This window comes from Lepus europaeus, chromosome 3, assembly GCF_033115175.1.
Source record: "Lepus europaeus isolate LE1 chromosome 3, mLepTim1.pri, whole genome shotgun sequence".
In the NCBI taxonomy this organism is placed as follows: domain Eukaryota; kingdom Metazoa; phylum Chordata; class Mammalia; order Lagomorpha; family Leporidae; genus Lepus; species Lepus europaeus.
In genome coordinates this window covers 47,580,210-47,600,969 of record NC_084829.1, presented here as the reverse complement: position 1 = coordinate 47,600,969, position 20,760 = coordinate 47,580,210, and the positions used below count along the sequence as shown (strand labels likewise).

The window sequence follows — 20,760 nt, the reverse complement described above, 5'->3', positions numbered from 1 at the left end:
TGAGATGCATTGATAGCTCATTTTTGGTGCCTTTCCAATTTCTTGATGTAGGCACCTATTGATATAAACTTTCCTCTTAACACTGCTTTTGCTGTATCCCATAAGTTTTGATATGTTGTGTAGTTATCCTCATTTACTTTCAGAAAGTTTTTGATTTCTCTTTTGATTTCTTCTATGACCCAGTGTTCATTCAAGAGCATGTTGTTCAGTCTCCATGTGTTTGCATATGCTCTAGGGATTCCTGAGTTGCTAATTTCCAATTTCCTTCCTTTATGGTCTGAGAAGATGCATGATATGATTCCAATTCTTTTGAATTTGCCGAGACTTGCTTTATGGCCTAGTATGTGGTCAATCCTAGAGTAGATTCCATGTACTGCTGAGAAGAATGTAAATTCTTAAAGTGTAGGATGAAAAGTTCTATAAATATCTGCTAGATCCATTTGGGCTATAGTGTCAATTAAATCTGCTGTTTCCTTGTTGATCTTCTGTCTGGTTGATCTGTCTGTTGCTGAAAGTGGAGTATTGAAGTCCAATACTATTGTATTGGAGTCTAAGTCTCCCTTTAAGTCCCTTAATATATCTTTTAAATAAACCAGTGCCCTGTTATTTGGTGCATATACATTTATAATATTTACATCTTCCTGGGCCAGCGCCATGGCTCACTTGGCTAATCCTCTGCCTGCAGCGCCAGCACCCTAGGTTCTAGTCCCAGTTGGGGTGCTGGATTCTGTCCCAGCTGCTCCTCTTCCAGTCCAGCTCTCTGCTGTGGCCCAGGAAGGCAGTGGAGGATGGCCCAAATCCTTGGGCCGTGCACCCACATGGGAGACCAGGGGGAAGCAGCTGGCTCCTGGCTTTGGATCAGTACAATGCACTAGCCATAGTGGCCATTTGGGGGTGGAGGTGAACCAATGGAAAAAGGAAGATCTTTCTCTCTGTCTCTCTCTCTCACTGCCTAACTCTGCCTGTCCAAAAAAAAAAAAATAGTTACATCTTCCTGTTGAATTGATTCCTTATTCATTATATAGTGCCCCTCTTTGTCTCTCTTAACAGTTTTTGTGTTAAAGTTTATTTTGTCTGATATTAAGATGGCTACACCAGCTACACCAGCTCTTTTTTCATTTCTGTTGGCATGGGATATTTTTTTCCAACCTTTCACTTTCAGTCTGCTTGCATCTTTGTTGGAAAGATGTGCTTCTTATAAGCAACAAATAGATGGGTTTTGTTTTTTAATCCATTCAGCCAGTCTGTCTTTTAACTGGAGAGTTGAGGCCATTAACATTCAATGTAACCATTGATAAGTAGTGACTTTGCCCTGCCATTTTCCCAAAGATATTTCTTTTTTTTCTTTTTTTTTATTTTTAACTTTTATTTAAATTTCCAAAGTAGAGCTTTTGGATTTCAATGGCTTCCCCCTCCATAACTTCCCTTCCACCCACAACCCTCCCAACTCCTACTCCCTCTCCCATTCCATTCACATCAAGATTCATTTTCAATTCTCTTTATATACAGAAGATCAATTTAGTATATATTAAGTAAAGATTTCAATAGTTTGCACCCACACAGAAACACAAAGTGAAAAATACTGTTTGATTACTAGTTATAGCATTAAATCACAATGTACAGCACATTCAGGACAGAGATCCTAAATGAAGGAGTAAGTGCACAGTGAATTCTGTTGTTGACTTAAGAAATTGACCCTCTTGTTTATGTCATCAATAATCTCCCCAGGCTCTTGGCATGAGTTGCCAAGGCTATGGAAGCCTTTTGAGTTCGCCAACACTGATCATATATAGACAAGGTCATAGTCAAAGTGGAAGTTCTCTCCTCCCTTCAGAGAAAGGTACTTCCTTCCCAAAGCTATTTCTAATATATGATTGAACTTCCTGTGATCTTTTACTGGGAGGTTTTCTTCTTTTACCTTCTTTCGTATTCATGGCTGTGTTTCTGTGTGTAACACATCTTTAAGCATCTTTTGCAGGGCTGGACGAGTGGTGACAAATTCTATCAATGTCTGTTTGCTATGTTCTTGTTTCCTCAGTTTCTGCGTTTGTTGTTTGGCATTGTGGAGATATTCTTTGGTTTCTTCTTCTTTTTTTTTCCTCGCTGTGGTAGCCTTTCTCGTTATACTATGACTCTAGATTAAGTGGACTGTCTGCTTTTGGTGAATCTCTAGAGGCTTGTGGTGGGTGTGGCCAAAGAGCTCTGTTCAGTTCTTCAGGGTTAAGGGTGTGCCAAAGGTGACACACCCAGGTTTGGCATGGTAAATCTTCTCTCTGTCTCCCTCTCTCTTTTTTTTTTTTTTTATTCAGAAGAGAGGTAATTCCACTCAACTGAGCTCTTCTCCTTGATGGCAATCAGTGCCTGAGTGCTAGCTCCAGTGGGTATAATATTCGTCTGCTCCATCCCAAGGACCATACAAAGGATCTGTGCAGTCCTCAGTGTAAACTCAGATTCCCCTACAGTATCTCCCACCAGGTTGCCAAGGTTTCCAAGTTTGTGGCGTCTCCCACTGAGACTACTCACGTCTCAACCACACACCTTCAGGGATTTTTTTTGTTTTTGTTTTCACAGTCTCAGTTCATAAACTCCACACTCACTAGGTCTTAACCTCCTATTATTTCTCCCCACCAGAGTCAGGTTTTTCTGCTTGGCTGAGGGCAGGCACAGCCCTGAGCTGGCGCAGCTCTTATGTATGTCTAAAATGGTGCCTGCTGTATTATTTTCCCTGCCTTTGTAAGGTGAGTGGAGAGAGAGAATCATGTCCGTACCAGTCCCTTTTATTTTTTTTCACTCCTCTAGTTAGGCTAGTGAGCTTTCCCCCATGGGGCTTTAAGCCTCGTTCCCTCTAGGCTCTTCCTGTCGCTTTTCCACCAGTGTCTCCAGCAACTGTGGTTTCGCTTCACCTCCCTTTCCAGAGCTGGTGTGTAGACTTGGCAGTTGGGGTCCCAAGCCATGAGTGCCCGTGCCTGCCACATAGGTCCACCATGTCCCACTAGTTCTGGAAGAGTTTTCTCTGCAGTTTCTTCTTTAACTCTTCCCTGAGACTACAGTATCTCCACTTTCATTAAACTATATTTTCCTAGACTATTAATGTGCCCCTCCCTATTCTGCCATCTTGGAACTCCTCTCATAATTCAAAATGACTCTTATACTGTTTCTAAACCAATACTACAGCAGGTTTTGTTCTTGTAATTATGTTTACTTTTTAAATTTTTAACTGACACAAAATGGTCATATGCATGGTTACCATATAATGCTTTGATATATGTATACATTGTATAATGTTCAATCAGGGTAAACATACCTATCTACCCAAACATTTATTATTTATTATGGTAAAACATTCAAAATTCTTTCTCCTAGTTGTTTTTAGAGCAATATACTATAAATTATTATTATTTATAGTCACCCTACTATGCAATATAACACCAAAATGTCTCACTACTACCTAACTCTAACTTAGTATCTCTCCTAGCCTCTGGTAACCACAGTGACACTCACCTTCCATGAGATCAACTGTTGACAGCAGCCCTACAAAGAGGCATTCATCCAATTTTTCTTGTTTTGTGTCAAGGGGGTGATTAAATTGCTTTTATGACTTTTACTTTACATTGCTTCACTCCCATTCATATGTCCGTCTGGGGCACTACTAAATGCCTTGCTATTTAAAACCAAACTGGTGATAGAGATTTTGTTGAGACGCCCTGAAAAACAGTCCAAAGTAGTGCTTTTCGCCAAATATTTCTAAGTTGCTTCATTGTGGGCATATGATAGGATTTCATTCTCTAGCCTCTTGCAGGTCTGTACAGTGAGTTCAGGTGGACTGATAATAGAATTGGTACACAAGAATGTTGTGGTACCAGTGAGGAAATTCATCATGGCACACATGAGCATGTTGTGAAAGTTAAATATATTCATTGTTATTTCTAAAATAACAACCTGAATTTTCTTTATTTATACTAGTTTAAAAAGACATACATGCACACACTCTGTGTGCAGGTACACACAAAACACACAAACAGTAAAACCTACAAGAATATTTTTTCTGTTCCACAGATGAGGAAACTAAGATTCTAGAAACTAAATCATTTCATCAATGTCTAACATAGATTAAAATAACAAACACATTAAATAATTCTCAGACTTCTCCTCTGTTCCTTACCTTTAGGGAGCTCACAGGTCTTAACTGTCTCCAAAGTAGACTGTTTCTCCTGCCTAGCCCTCCCATTGCTATTTTATCCCTACCCCTGAAGTTGGATGGAGCCCCCATTCCCCAAAGTGCCCAGGATCTGTGCAAAGAGATGATGATGGAATCATAGAGGTATAGCACTGGTATCAGAAAGAAAAGCAGAACAAGTCCAGTAGGAACCCAGTAACCCCAGTCTTGCCAAGGAGACCATAACATTTTGGCAGGTTCATTGTTAATCTTCCCAAGCTTGGCCAGGAAAGCAACCTCTTGTACATCAAGTGTAGGTCAACAGGTCAGTCTATCAGCATTGCTAAAGCCCAGTCACCAAATGCCATCCTCAAACTTTTCTCATCAAATATTTTCACATCAAGAGCTTGGGTGTCACTGCTGGAAGAAGGAAAATGTCCCTCAAGGAAGCATGGCAGTCTCTCCTCAGGCAAGCCTGGCTTCCTTGTCTTCCTCCAGGAGCTCACTCTCAGTCTCATATGCAGGACATCCTCAAGGAAGGAGGCAACCTGGGCAAAGTGATTGGGATACTTGTTACTGGAAAGAATAATAGCTGGAATTTACTGAAACCTTAATTTGACCCCAACGTGATTCTAGGAGTTTTTTAATGTATTAGCTCATTTACTCCTGAAACCGTCCTAAGAGCTTTGTACTATGATGAACTCCCTTTTACAGATGAGGAAATGGGGCAGAGAGACATAAATGATGTTCCCAGGGTCATACAGAGGGAAGGCCATTTTCCCAGCCATTTTCTCCTACGTCTTTTGTCTTCTCTATGCTGCTCTCTAAACCCTATCATAGCACCTCCTTGGCTGCATGAATTTGGTCTCTGGCATGATTCTGTCTCTCTGAGTTTACCATTTTACATTGTAAACCCTGTTGCTTGCTTTGTTGTCTTTGCTTATTTTTTACTGTGGAATGAAGAACTTTGTATCCTTGTAAGTGAATTTCGGGCCTAAAATCAGACATCTAGGAAGAACTGAGAGGCTTGCTGGCACCACTGGAATCATACTGCCTGTAAGTCTGTTATGTAAAAGACTGCCCTTCATATAAACAGAAGAGGGCGCTGTACAGCTGTGATGCCCCCTCTTCCCTGCCTGGATTTCCTTGCTAGAATCTGTAACTGAACCAAATTTCCCACTTTCATACCTCTGATGCCCTTTTATGACCCCCAGACTACTTGACAGAGTGTTGTCAATCCAGTTTCTGGGAACAATCCTGATGATGTCATTGGAATGTGAGGGGTTTCCTCCTACACTAGGAGCCTCAATTCCCTTACAAGCACAGTGCTGATTACCTGCCCCTTTCTCACCACTGGAATTCTGCCTGCCTCCTGGGACCTGCTCAGTCTTTGATTTTGTGTTCAGGTTGAAGCTCTGAAATAGATTTTCTCTAAGGATTAACCATGTCCCAGACTATGGCCCTGCCTTATGCCTACCAATCTCCCCAGATGTGCCTGAGTTGAATTCTGCCATAATCCCTGTGCCTGTAGTCCCTCTCCCTGCTAACAGACCCCACTTGGTGCTGCCTGCTCCCCAATGATCCTTTGAAAATCATTATTGTGAATATTGTGAATTTGCTGTCCCTGTATTCTGTTGCTTATTGGGTTTCCAATGTGGTCTGCCATGATGCCAGCTGCTGTTCCAATACACTCTTTTTTAAAGATTTATTTTATTTATTTGAAAGAGGTACAGAGAGAGGCAGAAACAGAAAGAGAGGTCATCCATCTGCTGGTTTACTCCCCAGATGCTGTGCTGATCCAAAGCCAAGAGCTTCTTCCAGGTCTCCCACGTGGGTGCAGGGGCCCAAGGACTTGGGCCTTCTTCTACTGCTTTCCCAGGCCACAGCAGAGAGCTGTATCTGAAAAGGAGCAGCCAGGACTAGAACCATCACCCATATGGGATGCCAGCACTTAAGGCCAGGGCTTTAACCCACCACGCCACAGCACCAGCCCCTCCAGTACACTTCTGATACCATAAGTCTTGATGTAAAAAAGCATATACTCCAGTTATTGGGAAATGGCAATAGTCACATGGCCACCTGTGGAGGATATGCTGAGAAAAGTAATGTTTGGTACATCACCTACCCACTGGGTTCAAAAATAGAAGCTAAAAGTTGCAAAATAATTTAGCAAGGAGTTCCTGGGGTAATGCATTCCCACTTCCTTCCTAGACTTCCTCTTAAGGTGGGTCTAAGGTCTTGCATACCTCCCCAAGTCTATAAATAGTATAGTCTCTGATCTCAGTTTCTACAGGTTTTATCCAACTTTTATTATGGCCAACCATGTATATTCAACTAGCAGAGATAAGACCTCAACCAGACTTCTCCTTTCTTGAGCGGCTGGATGGAATATCCTAAGGAGGTAGAATAGAGCCTCCTCCACCTGAGACAGTCTGATAAACCCAAAACAGGTTGTCATCAAATTGGGACCAGCTGACTTAGTGACTCTCAATTAGTGACAAACCAAGAAATGTTATAATGATACACCACTGTGGAGGAAACTTGCCAACTAGAAATTAGAAAAAGCTAGAAGAGTCAACCTTTTTAAAGTTCTAATATAAAAATCTAAATGTGGAGATAATCAATTAATGATAAGGTGCTAGAATTGTACTTTCTTTGTTTTCTTAACACCCCATTCATGTCAGCTAATGTTTACAGAGCCCTAATACCACCTCTCCCTATCCCTGGCACCATGTGCCCATGTTCCACACCAGAACATCAGGTTTGAAGGACCTGTAACATAGGAGATCCCATAAGGGTTCTTCCAACTCACAATGTCTTTGGTTCCATGAGGTTGCTTCAATCCCTTGCTTTGCCCCATTGGTCATATATGGTCATGACTCAGAAAGGGAAGTAATGTGAAAGAGGATGTGACTGAAGCCAGATGGTGTTTAATGAAAAGAAATGTCTAAGACTCATCCATGTCCATGCATAAAGGCCATAAAACCTCTTCCAGACAACACCATTACAAAGGCTGAACAACCCTGCCTATGCCCTCATGTTACTTCTCAGGCTTCTGGTTACCTTCTTGTGACTTATTCTGCCCTTCATGACTGCCTACTAGTCTTTTACCCTGGTTTTACTCATGTAGAAATAAGTCTCATGGGTTGACTGTGAGTAGTCAGCTAATTGGCCACAACCCCACTGACACACCCATAGGAATGATTCTGGGCCCCATTTCAGTAGAAAGGGGTGGGTCTGTTGCTTTGCTATTTCAATCAATCAAATCTTTCCTCTCATTCATGGGGCTATTGTAAGGGTTAGTATTCACTGATCAGATGATGTTAAGGCATGTGAGCACTGTATCTGTGCAATAATAACAGCATCTGCTCAGAGAACAGAAATTAAGAACATGCTTAAGGTTTAGTCATTTATACTGAAATAACATCAATTTCAAAGAAAGTGTTCATTTGCGTACTTAGCAATTGAAAAATTAGGCCTTCCCACCTCATTCTAGCATAAGATAGCAAAGGATGGTACATTCCCAAAGGGCACTGAGTGTCTTGATACAACTCACAAGTAAAGTTTATCTTTGAGTTTTTAATACTCACATTTCATTCTTAACGATTCATTAATTTAGATCCATTGGTTGGGCTTAGTGATGCATTCTAAATGGGGGAGAAATAATAGTGGTGACAATGCATACTGCTTTGGATAAAGGACAGATATTTACATTTATGTGTATGCCTGCCTGGAGATAAACATATGAAAATGAAGGCATGAAGAAAAGTACACAAATTGACACTGCTACACAGAAGTAAATTATCATATTCCACTTAACATAGTAAGCTACCTCATTAGTTTTATGTTCTATCAAAAATTAGAAACAAAACTTACCAATTAAGTCATGACATACCATTGACTATAAGATATATTTCAATTTAGGAATGGTAAAAATTAAAGAAAATGCCTATTTTAAAATTGATCACTATCATATTAAAGGTCATATTCAGGCTGGCGCCGTGGCTTAACAGGCTAATCCTCCGCCTTGCGGCGCTGGCACACCGGGTTCTAGTCCCAGTTGGGGCGCTGGATTCTATCCCGGTTGCCCTCTTCCAGGCCAGCTCTCTGCTATGGCCCGGGAAGGCAGTGGAGGATGGCCCAAGTCCTTGGGCCCTGCACCCACATGGGAGACCAGGAGAAGCACCTGGCTCCTGGCTTCGGATCAGCACGATGAGCCGGCCGCAGTGGCCATTGGAGGGTGAACCAACGGCAAAAAGGAAGACCTTTCTCTCTGTCTCTCTCTATCCTCTCTATCACTATCCACTCTGCCTGTCAAAATAAATAAATAAAGGTCATATTCAATCCTAGTTAATTATAGATAAGTGATGATTCCCAGTGTATCCAGAAAGTCTATTTTTAAGAAAGTAGCTCATAATCAGTCTGTTGAACAAATAGCTTTTAATTAATCTGGTAATGTTGGCAATTTTAGTGCCTTAAAATACAGAGTGCCAAATCAAAAGACTTCAAGATCTATAAGTACCTGGATATACCAAACCAAAAAAAGTACGGTTTACTGGAAACAGTCATGAACAAGGAGCATGGAAAGATTTTCATGACATTGGTCCTAGTTGTGATTCTGCTCCTGATCAGCTGGGTGAACTTCAGCACATCTCCTAAGTTCCCTGGACTTCAGTTTTCTTACTTGTTAAATGAGTGGGTTGGGCTAAATCTCATTTATTTATTTATTTTTTTATTTGACAGAGTTAGACAGTGAGAGAGAGAGACAGAGAGAAAGGTCTTCCTTCCATTGGTTCACTCCCCAAATGGCCGCTACGGCCAGAGCTACGTCGATCCTAAGCCAGGAGCCAGGTGCTTCCTCCTGGTCTCCCATGCGGGTGCAGAGTCCAAGCACTTGGGCCATCCTCCACTGCCTTCCCGGGCCACAGTAGAGAGCTAGACTGGAAGAGGAGCAACTGGGACTAGAACTCGGCGCCCATATGGAATGCCGGGGCCGCAGGCAGAGGATTAACCAAGTGAGTCACGGCGCCGGCCCTAAATTTCATTTTTAATTCATCTCTCGTTTCCCAGCTCTCACATTCTATGATTCAGTAATCCTGGATTCATGTGGTCCCATCACCATGAGTCAAGCTGAAACACACCCTGTAGAAAGTTCTCTGGAAGGGAATATGCTGTTGACTGTAAGTATGGGGGGAGGAGCACTCCAGATGTACACAAGGAGGAAACATGTGACTCTTTGCCTGTAACAAACCCTGAGATCTAATCTACAATATTTACATCAGCAAAATGTAGAGGACCACCCAAGGTTGAGACTAAAAGGCAAGGGCTTACCTCTGCTACCCTCGATTTCCCCTTCAGTGATGACATCCTCATTTTCAAGGCGTCTCTTATCTAAAAAGTAGTAACAAATATACAGATGTCAGAGGAAACAACAGAATCCCCAGGCTCACATGCATGTCCTGAAACCTTGAGACCTGTGACCTCAGCAAGAGCAACTGCCTAGCAAATAGTGAGATTTGGATAACACTGGAAGTGTAGTTATAGCTAGATTTAGAATTCTGATTAAAATTATGGCCGGTGCCGCGGCTCACTAGGCGAATCCTCCGCCTTGCGGCGCCGGCACACCGGGTTCTAGTCCCGGTCGGGGCACCGATCCTGTCCCAGTTGCCCCTCTTCCAGGCCAGCTCTCTGCTGTGGCCAGGGAGTGCAGTGGAGGATGGCCCAAGTGCTTGGGCCCTGCACCCCATGGGAGACCAGGATAAGTACCTGGCTCCTGCCATCGGATCAGCGCGCTGCGCTGGCCACAGCACGCAGGCCGTGGCGGCCACTGGAGGGTGAACCAACGGCAAAAGGAAGACCTTTCTCTCTGTCTCTCTCTCACTGTCCACTCTGCCTGTCAAGAAATAAAATAAAATAAAATAAAATTATGGCCATGCTTTTGATTCTTTTCACCAGCAATACTCACACACAGCCTCTGTTGACTTGATAAGAGAGGATAGTTCTCCCCTCTCCTTGCAGCTGATGCCTGCACCATCCTCACAAGCAAAGCTCCCCGGACTTCACTCCCCAGCAAAGCAGCTTCACCCTCCTGCTTCCCTCAACCACATGAAAATCATTTACAATGAGTTCAGCCAATTCAAAATACCTTGTGATCCATAATGGTTCCAAAAAGTAAGATGAAGAAACCCTGTGGCAAAATTCAACAGAATCATTCAGAGATGGCTTGTAAACAATATCCATGCTATTATTTTACTATCAAATTTCCTAGGTACCTTCTAGGGTAGTTTTTGGACATTAGAAGCCAGTTTCCACTGAAGTGGGTACACATGCATGAAGAGTATTTCCTTGGAGTCAACCTCCACCCTTGGAAGAGCACCCTTATGGGACAGTGCGTGAGGATGATTGAAATAGCTCGTTACAGGATAGAGTTTTTAATATTATTAAGGTTTTTTTTGTACTTTATTCACAAATATTATGGTCATTGTTCTTACTCATGATAGTAATACAGGACATAGAATCTTATAATTCAAAATCAGTCATGGAAAGTGTCTTAAGAAAATCAAGCTTGTATTCTAGTCTACTTTCATTTTACGTTAATAGTCAGTAAATAGGCAGACAGGGTCTTTGAGCTGGCGGCAGAAAGTTCTGCATAAAAGAGAAAGCTACAGAATTAATGCCAGGAGGATCTCTTTTTTAATCTAAGGTGTGTGTGTGTGTGTGAGTGTGTGTGAAGAAACACTGACCCAGATGACCGAAAATTTTAAATGTGAGTCATAAGGAAAGTTTCCTGAGAAAAGAGTATTATATGTAAATAAAAATGAATGCTTTTTTTTTCTGTCAGGAAAAGAGAAACACAAATGAACTAAAAAAGAATTATACAGAGTAGAGCTCCCCAGGTTTAATTAAGTTACAACGTAAGAAAAGCGATGAGATCATCAGTCACCAGAGTAACTTCAATAGTGGGAAATTCATGAGTCCAAGAGCTTTCGGTTTCAAGAGAAAAAAAAAATAAAACACTTAAATGTTTCTCTCTAAAGCCACGGCACAGGATAAGTTAAGTAAATGTGTTCCATTGTTATTAGAGAATTATGTGTGAGATATATAATGGATCTGAGTTGGCATTTCTTTAAAGAATGCTTTATATTTTGTGCCTTGCTTTTAAATAGAGCAGAGTGGCATGTAAATATGAATACTCTGCTGCTTTTCCAAGTAGTTTTATTCATAATAGTTGAAGCAATAATAATTTTTTTTCTGCAAAGAACATCACTGTAAGTACTTTGGGCTTTGTGGGCCACAGAGCCTGCTGCAATAGCTCAAATTTGCCAGTGAAGCTCAAAAGAAGTCACAGGAAAAAAGGTAAACAAATGAATATGGCTGTGTTCCTATGAAGTCCTACTTACAAAAACAGGCAGCAGATAATCATTTGCCAACCCTTGATTAAAAGCATCATTAAGTATACAGAGCTGCTAAATTCGCTATTACTCAGAGGTATGAACTCCATTCTGGCTTATGACAGCTTCTCAGAATTGCAAGGTTAGTAGATGAGAGGGAGTGAAACAGCTTTTAGAGGAACCTGCCAGACCAAGCATGTTAAGTGGGTGACAACAATAGAGATCACTGGAGAGCTATAACTTACTTCACAGACTGGAAGGTTCAAGTCTAGACAAAAGTGACATTCCCAAGATCAGGTAATGTGTCAAAAGATCTACTTCTATAATGACTTGCACTGATCCCACAGGGAATTAGAGGAGAGAGGTATGAAACTCCTGATTAATACCCAAAGTAAGTACCAAGGGCCATCCCTTCACACTATGAAAAACAGCCATTCCACTGAGTTCACAAATACTAGAGAAAGGATAAAACTCGTGCTGGCTTTGAGGCATAGTATTTGAGTAGTCTCACATACCCATGAGCTAAGGTTAGCCCTCTATAAATGAAGGTTAAGTTCTCCAGACAGTGAAACTTTAGGAGGGATGCAAAGGAAATCAGAAGAGAAGAAAGGGGATTCCTATCAATGAGCCAGATCATCTAACTGAACAATCAATAGGGTTTGAGATGCAACAGTCAAATACCCTTAATATATGGAAGAAAATTAAGGGAATATTTTGTGTTCTACTAGTTTAAATAATAGGTATTTTTGTTGGTCTAGCCAGAAAAACGCACAAAAAATTTCATTCTTGGAACTTACCTGGAAAGCATTTAGTAGGGCAAAGATTATATGGACTATCAAAGAAGTGCCTTCTATGAGAGTGGCTATTCCAAAACCCCAAGTCAGTCCCAGCAATGGAGTGAGAATGGCAACATTTTTGCTGATCCTTATAATTATGGCTACATCCTGAGACTTGGAACTGCCAATAGAGGGTCTCTGAGTATTCAAAGCCACAATCAAAACCACAATGAGATTCACAGCCACAATGACCAAGGCTGGGATGACAAATGCAAAAAGGGCTTTGGTATTGTCCCAATTAAGCCAGCAGGCCTCCTGTCTCACATAGCCCTTCTCTGGCTCTGTGACTGCAATCGTGGTGACAGCAATGACCAAAGGGCACCCATATCCAATGGCAAAACCAATGGCCATCATGCGGGACTTCATCATCCTCCGGAAAATGACCAGTATTCCGTAGACGATGAGCAGTGCTTTGAAGAGCATCCAGAAAAACAGAGAGAGGTAGAAAAAATGGCTGAAAAATGTCACTGCAACACACCAGTTGTAGTCCTGGTCCTTTCTGTTAAATATAGAGCCTACAATGAACCACACATTAGCAGTCAGCAGGGACACTGCTATGTTCACAATGCACACGTGACGCATGTATGATATCTCGGTCACAACCACCCGGGACCAAACCGTAACTTCAATGATCAGGCAGAGAATCAAGCTAAGGATTGAGATGCTGAGCCCAATGCAGGTGATGTAGTCCAGAACTTTGTCAGTCACCAATCTGGGGGACATCAGAATAGAAAAAGACATCAGCGCATTGGTGTAGTTGCAGCGACATTTGACTTTGCTCATGCTATCCAACGTCGTGTCACACACCTTCTCGTCCCACCGCCTTTGTGTGGAGTGCCAGCCGACACACTGGGCCCTGGCAGTCCGGGATTTGTTGACCTTTTCAAAGGTGAGTAGGATTTCTTTCAGGCTTTCCGGTAAAACCACTGAAAGGACCAGACCATTTACAGGTCTGGAAAGACTCCCGTTCTGTAAGTGGGCTTCTTTCAGAATGGCCCCCAACGTGGGAAAAGCTATGCTAATGGCTTGAGATGCATCTGGCGGCAGCTTCCTTAGTTCCTGCTGAGGAATTTCTACCATTCCTAAGATAGCTTCTGTGGCGTTGTTCAAGTTCATGGAGAAGTTCAGACTTTTCTCTGAGGTGTTGCGGCTGATGTGAAAGCCTTTTGTCTGAATGAAGAGTTCATCCACTATATTCTCAGATTCATTGTGGATTCGGAGTTGTCCAGCAAACATGTTCACCGACTGCAGCAGATCTGAGCTGGCGTTCACGTCAGGAATGAAGGCCCAGTTTGAAATGGCTGCGGTGTCGAGGATGTGGTTAGCCACTTCACCGTAGCTCTGCAATGGTGAAAGGAGGATGTTACACCAAGGATTTATACACTCATGTAAAATGTTGATTTTTAAAATCTGAAAGTTCTGCATATTCAGTTGCTTCATTTTATTTGACATATTTCTCTTCAAATTCCCTTTTTTTGTATTAGAATGACATATTAGTGAGGTTGCACAGAGGGAAGAAAAGTAAAAAGAAAATAAAAATTAAACAACTAAAGTTGACCTGCTCTTCTATTGCACATAGGGCAGAATTTCCAAACTGCAGTGAGAACCCAAGATTCTCATTAGGGATAATGATGCTTAATGGAGGGGAGTGGGGGTAGATTCTACAGTCATCTAAGTTTGAGAAATATGACATACCATATTCCTGTATCATCCTTCTTATAAAGAGTTCCAAAGTTCATTAGCTCATTAAAAGCTCTGAAAATCCTGCCATAAGGAAATCTGCTCAGCTTTGCTAACCCAGAACTTCCTACAACTGCTGTGCCATTCATCTCCCTGTTTGAAATGGAATTCCCATATAAGTGTATTTCCATTGCTGTAAAACAACCTCTGTCTATCCAATACCTCCCTATACTTCTTAGCCTTTAGTGACCATTAATTCACTCCATTCTTCTTTTTGCTTTAACTTTTACATATTGTTTTATTTATTTGAAAGGCAGAGAGACTGAGACAGACAGACAACGAAAGAGAGATCTTCCATACACTCCCCAAATTCCCACAACATCCAAGGCTGGGCCAGGCCAAAGCCAGGAGGCTGGATTTTAATGAGTCTCCTATATAGATGTCAGGGACCCATGTATTTGACCCATTACCTGCTGCCTCCCAGTGTGCACATTAATAGAAAGTTGGAATCTAGAGTAGAACTTGCACTCGAACCCAAGCACTCTGATACGGAATGTGGGCATCCCAAGTGGTGTTCTAACCTTTGTACCAAGTATTCACCCCTATCTTTCTTCTTTGAAATCAACTTTTAAAAATTCTATATGTAAGATACAAAGAGTCAGAAATACTAATGTAATCATTGCACATTGCATAGATGCAATATGGACTATCAAACAGTACCCCACAAATATGTGTAATTATTATGTCAAATAAGAAAAAAAGAATTAAAAAGGAATCTCCATAACATTTTTAGAACACTTAAGTTCTATAGAGTATAATTGGGAAACACTGAAATAGAGTCAGTCTTAGTCATGATCATTGCTGTGTGATGTTTTCTTGAAAATAATGTGTATAAAAATGAATTTTTAAAAATATTCTTTTTGAAAATATCTATAAATTAGAATGACTATTGCAAAATTGAAATGCCTGCTGTTGTTTTAACAGTTGTAGTTTTTACCCTGAGAAGTACAATTATAAGTGTCAAAATATAAGATCTTCGGAAAAACATCATCAGTTTTTAATTAATTTAACAAAGAATACCTTCATTTTCTCTCGAGTAACATTGTCAGACAAGTCTGTAGAAATATTTTTTAACAACTCCACTATAAATGCAATGTTTCCAGATGTGGTTTCTGATGATTTCACAACATCAAGTATGCAGGCATAATCAAGGGGGCAGTTCTTACGGATTCCTTGAGCCACGCTCTCAATAGGCTCTGGAGCTCGAAAGTCAAGAATGTGCAGAGGTATGGAGGGTGCTACCACAGAAAGGCGTGATACATCATCTGAGTCCTGTTGAAAAAATATATTGCTTCATTCAAAAATGCTTAAGTAATTAATGTGTCAGATTAAAAGAGCAAAAGACACAATCCATACAGAGAAAATAGATGGAGAAGCAAGTGTACATCCTGAGTTGTACAGAGAATAAGAAATGTGGAGTCACAAATAGGCAGGGATTCCACCGAAATTCCCACTAGATTGTGATGTTAACTTTTCTTCAGGCCACAGCATTAACCCATTGCACCACAGGGCCAGCCCTTGTGATGTTAACCTTTCTTTCTGACATTTTCTTTCAGAACAGTGATTTTGCTCTGAGTACTATCACAACCAATTCTCTACAGAGATATGGGGAAACAGAGCAAGGATTTCAAGGGTCATGGGTCTTGCACATTGGCACATTCAACACTGAATGCTAAAGTTATTGTGATTTCAGAAATTCAGATCTCATTAACGAGAAGCTATTCACTCATTTCCCAGTACTTTTACCTACAATTACTTGGAATGTGACTTAAGATAAGGGAATGAAAGAATTTAATTCCATTTATTCCCTTCTGAATGCTATCATAGTTGCAATGACTTCTTCATGATTACCTATGTTAAGTGATAGAGACTTCACCTGCAATTCTTTTATAAAACCACCAATAAAATTTTAGGAAATACAGAGATCCATGTGCCTCAATGGGATATGAGAGAAAGAAGAAAGAAATGGTTGCTAAGTGAAAGATATTAGATAGGAGATGTTGATTTAACTGAGATTAATTATTACACATTGAATTTCTTCTGTTCCCTCTGGATCACATATTCCTCCTTTTATTAGTCAAGTGATTGAAGGTACAAGAAAAAGATTTCAAAATTAATTCCATTCTATACACATTCAATTGATTAATTGGCACAAGTGCATACAAACCCACCTTTAGAGTTAAAACTTAACCCACTAAGAAGTCTTTTACATTATAGTATAAATGAGTTTCATGGTTGGTTGGTTTGTTTTGAGAAATGATTCTAAGAGGGAGAAACACAGAGTTAAGAGATGGGAGAGTCTGCATAAGGAAGGTAGGACAAGAAACCAATTTAACCCAGTCTGTAGCTTTTCCTAAGACCAGGTCTGATATTTATGCCATGCTGAACAGATCACATTGAAAATGCCTCTATCACCTCCTGAGGTACTGGCTTCTATCCCTAGTCATATGTAAATGCATCACCTGAAAGAGAGTATCCAAGGAAAGGCTTGTACATGTTTCAGTTGATTTTTGCCACTTTTTGTGATCACATGTAAATCCTACTTCTCCATGAAAGTGTTTACCGCAGGGCTGGCTGCAGTTGGAAGGAGAACTGCAAGATCCATGGCATTTCTCTAAAACAGAAAAGAGAAAAAGTAAGAACCCAACTTAGAATTTCTCTTCCCTGACAATAACATCTAATCCATTCTGGGGGAGTTTGGATTGCTTTGTGGAGGAGACATTGAACTGGGTCCACAGCAATGAGAAACAGCTGCCAGGCAGACTGTGAGGTTGGCATTGAGGAAGAGTGATTAGCATGTAGACAGGCAAATTGTGGACAATTCAGATAGGCTAATTCAGAGCACCTGAAGGGAAAGTGGCAAAAAATGCAAGTGGGGAAAAAATCAGAAATTATGTCATGAAGGACCTATGATGCTGTGCTAGTTAAGAGTTACCAGAGGCCAGCTCCGTGGCTCACTAGGCTAATCCTCCACCTTCAGCTTCAGCACTCTGGGTTCTAGTCCCAGTTGGGACACCGGTTCTGTCCCGGTTGCTCCTCTTCCAGTCCAGCTCTCTGCTGTGGCCCAGGAAGGCAGTGGAGGATGGCCCAAGTACTTGGGCCCTGAACCCGCATGAGAGACCAAAAGGAAGCACCTGGCTCCTGGCTTTAGATCGGCGCAGCGCGCCGGCCGTAGCAGCCATTTAGGGAGTGAACCAACGGAAGGAAGACCTTTCTCTCTGTCTCCCTCTCCCTCTCCCTCTCCCTCTCTCTCTCTCTCTCTCTCTCTCTCTCTCTCTCTCTCTCTCTCTCACTGTCTAACTGCCTGTCAGAAAAAATAAAAGAGTTACCAGAAAATGTGATTGAATTACTTTCTGAATGTTAACTGACAACACAGAGCAGGAGTTACTAAACTTTTTAAAGGAACAGATAAATGGAGCTGTTAAATTAAAAAAAAAAAAAAAAAAAAAAAAAAAAAAAAACAGGAAACCCAATGTAATGTTAAATTTACTCTCAGGTACAGAAGATTCTCACTATTCACAGAAGTTTTTCCTATAAAATCATCATAAACACTGAATTTAGCAAACACTGAACCATTGCTTCTAGGGAAATATAAGAAATTCCTTCAAGCATTTGTTAACAGTTTTCATCAGCTGTAAATACAGCATTATTTTATGTGTCTTTTCACTTAAAAACACTTTACCTAATATGTGTTATGGGTTAACTGAACTCACAGCCAATAGCATTTACTTTGTGTCTGAACAAAACTTACCTAACACAAGGATTTTCTCCACAAAACACATCATAGCCATCTTTGGCTTAGGAACACTAGAAAGTATGTTAGCACTATGGCTAGCAGCCATTTTAAATAGCAAAACCACCAACAGGAAGCACACACACATACACACACACACTATGGCAATATGTAGACAGGGAAAGGATATTTATCTACAGATTGGGAGCTAGAACAAAAAGGCGGAACATCACCTTGGTCAACCACAGTAGGGATCATATGTATCCTGAAATGCAATTTATTTTTTGTTGCTGTGTGCATGTCTGTTAAGAACCACAAAAGCACCGTGAATATTGATGTAGGGTCACAAATAAATTTCAGTGAGTAAGCAAATTGGCAAATAACAGAAACCTGAAAATAATGGGGGGCAACTGTGAATGTTCAGTTAAGCAATGAACAACTTTTTAGTGTATAAATGCAATATTACTCATCATTGATCTGAGATCATCCTATATTTTTGCCTCCTATATTAAACCTAGTGAGAGAATAAATATTTTCCACTTCATAGGTCACACGGGTCTCTGTATCAACTTTTCAACTCTGCCTTTCTGGCATAAAAGCAAAGAAAATATGTTAATGAACAGGGTTGGCTATGTTCCAATAAAACTTTATTTATAAAAACTGGTGGCAGGTAGAATTTGGCCTGTAGGTTGAATGGACTGATGTATGCCAGTGAGTCTGATATTGAGGCCATTGAAATAATGCCAGGAGAAATTGCCTTGGACAATGGCAGTGGAAATGGGAAGAAGTCATTCCACGTACTACTAAGGTGTTGAAATCAGTGACCAACTCGCTGAGAGTCCAGAAGTGCCCCCATCTGTATGACCTGGACAACTCTACAGATGACTCCATTTTCTGGGAGAGGAACAGTAGATTTGCATCTTTCTTTGACATCCACCAAGAGTATCAATTTTTTACAACATAGTTAATCAAAATAGTTTTCAATTTCTTATCCACTGGATGAAGATAATGCCATAAGGTGGTCCCAAATATTGAATGAGACATCATCTTAAATAGCACTTAGATCAATATTGTCATAAATGCCCAATAAATGTTAGCTGTGTCTCTCTTCTTTTTCCCTTATCAATTCTACATTTATAAAAATATGTGTTTGCTACCAAAAATACACAAGGCCATGACTAGGCTGAATCCAGTTAGCCCTAATTTGAGTGAGAACCACATGATTCATATGTTATTATATTGATTCCCTAATTGGTTTACTTCTCATTTCTCGAGTATGGCCAGTATGACCATCATGATATCCATCTTGCATCATTTTAATAGACCTTGCAGCAACAGAGTGGTATACATTTAAGCATCCTGAAATATCTTTGATGGAATTATGCTTTAATTTTGTCCTCTTTACTTTTCTGCCTTCTATTAGATCATTTTTGAGAAGATTTTGAGCAGATTTCCCCTTTAGGTTTGAAAATTGATAGTTGTTTAACTATTGTGGAAAACATGAGAATACTTGCCAGCTTGCTTCATTAGCTAGGCCGTTGATAATGATATAATTATAAGAAAACCTACCAATATAGGTAGATATAGAGAACTTATTAGATTGTTGTTCAGTTGGAAAGTCATGGAATGGGAACACTATTGCAGCACTAAAGCTTGTCCTTTAGTCTACCTTGTCTCCCAAAGGATAAAAACTGTATAGTACGCACATACCTTGTATCCTTCCAGTCTTAGGATTCCTTTCAGGGCTTTGAGGTTTATCTCCATTCTGAAATACATAAATTCCCAAAGGTCCTCTTTACTATAGTATTCTTTAGAGGCTCCATATCAATATGAAGAGAAAATGTGTTCAGCACTAGGAAGACAAGGGCAGCAGATTCACATGCTGGTATAGCAAGAACTTATTGAAGAACTTATTGCTGAGAGCACAGAGAATACACTGTCCTCCCATAAGGGCTAGAACCTTGACAGTAGTCACTTGGACTCTGAAGGTCAACTTATTGGACTGAGTATATCTTTTGGAAAGTTTAAATATCCAGGGAAAACACGATGATGAAAATTAAACCCATAAATTATTCTCTGCCTGTATTATTAAGCATAAGATGGAGCTAATATGGGCCACCAGATCCTGTATATCCTAATTCACAGATATTAGGAGTAATCATTAAGCTGTAATAATAAAATCTTAAATCTTTATACCTATAAGTGACTGTAAATAATATATTTTTTTAAATTTCCATGTTATAAATAGGGAGCTTAAGACTCAGAAAAATGAAACAACTCTTGTAACTAGTGAAAATCAAAAGTTAAGACCAGAGGCTAAATTGCTTTACTGCCCAACTTTCTCCTCTCAATATCTGGCTATCTAAATTCTCTATGGCTTATGATGTGATTATCCTAATGTACTGTTGTTCCCCAGGTGAGTCTCTGCCACCTCTCTTCTTTGCTTCCTTTTTTATAAAATTATCACCAAAAGTAAAGCTGCAGTCATTTAAAATGAAATGCTGTTTATTTGAAATCTGGCCACCAAAGAGAACTGAAGGATTTCTCTTGGTTGACCACATAATAATGGTCAAACTTACTTTTATGTGAATCTTGGGTCTATGGTGGGAACATTCTGTGGCCAGAAATAATACTAAACAGCAAATGAAAGTTGCCTGAGCCTTCATTTTCATGCATTAGTATCTTCACCTGCAACACAGAAAGAAGGTTTATCCAACTAACGGTGATAACCTCACACAACTTAGCAGACTAAATAACCACACAGTAAATTCAATGGGCACACTGATACTCACAACAAAATAACCTGCCCCAGGAAAAGACACAAGTATCTGTTTTCAAGCCAGCTAAAGTGTAAAATGAAAAAGGCTTTCTCTCAACTGTTGACCGTTCTACAGCAGAAGAAAG

General features: G+C 40.4%; 1 protein-coding gene across 1 annotated transcript in view; it reads right to left on the bottom strand.

Moving 5' to 3' along the window:
• Positions 1–3,704: 3,704 nt before the first annotated feature.
• Positions 3,705–20,760, bottom strand: part of ADGRF4 (adhesion G protein-coupled receptor F4) — a 28,408-nt gene continuing 11,352 nt past the window's right edge. Inside the window, exons 2-10 of the mRNA XM_062187515.1 lie at positions 20,436–20,544; positions 19,567–19,621; positions 16,586–16,737; positions 15,144–15,395; positions 12,345–13,724; positions 10,302–10,343; positions 9,488–9,547; positions 7,747–7,803; positions 3,705–4,704 (exon numbers count right to left, since the gene is read on the bottom strand). Coding sequence (XP_062043499.1) covers positions 7,756–7,803; positions 9,488–9,547; positions 10,302–10,343; positions 12,345–13,724; positions 15,144–15,395; positions 16,586–16,737; positions 19,567–19,621; positions 20,436–20,528 — 2,082 coding nt within the window. The 5' untranslated portion in view covers positions 20,529–20,544 and the 3' untranslated portion in view covers positions 3,705–4,704; positions 7,747–7,755. The remainder of the gene's footprint in view (positions 4,705–7,746; positions 7,804–9,487; positions 9,548–10,301; positions 10,344–12,344; positions 13,725–15,143; positions 15,396–16,585; positions 16,738–19,566; positions 19,622–20,435; positions 20,545–20,760) is intronic.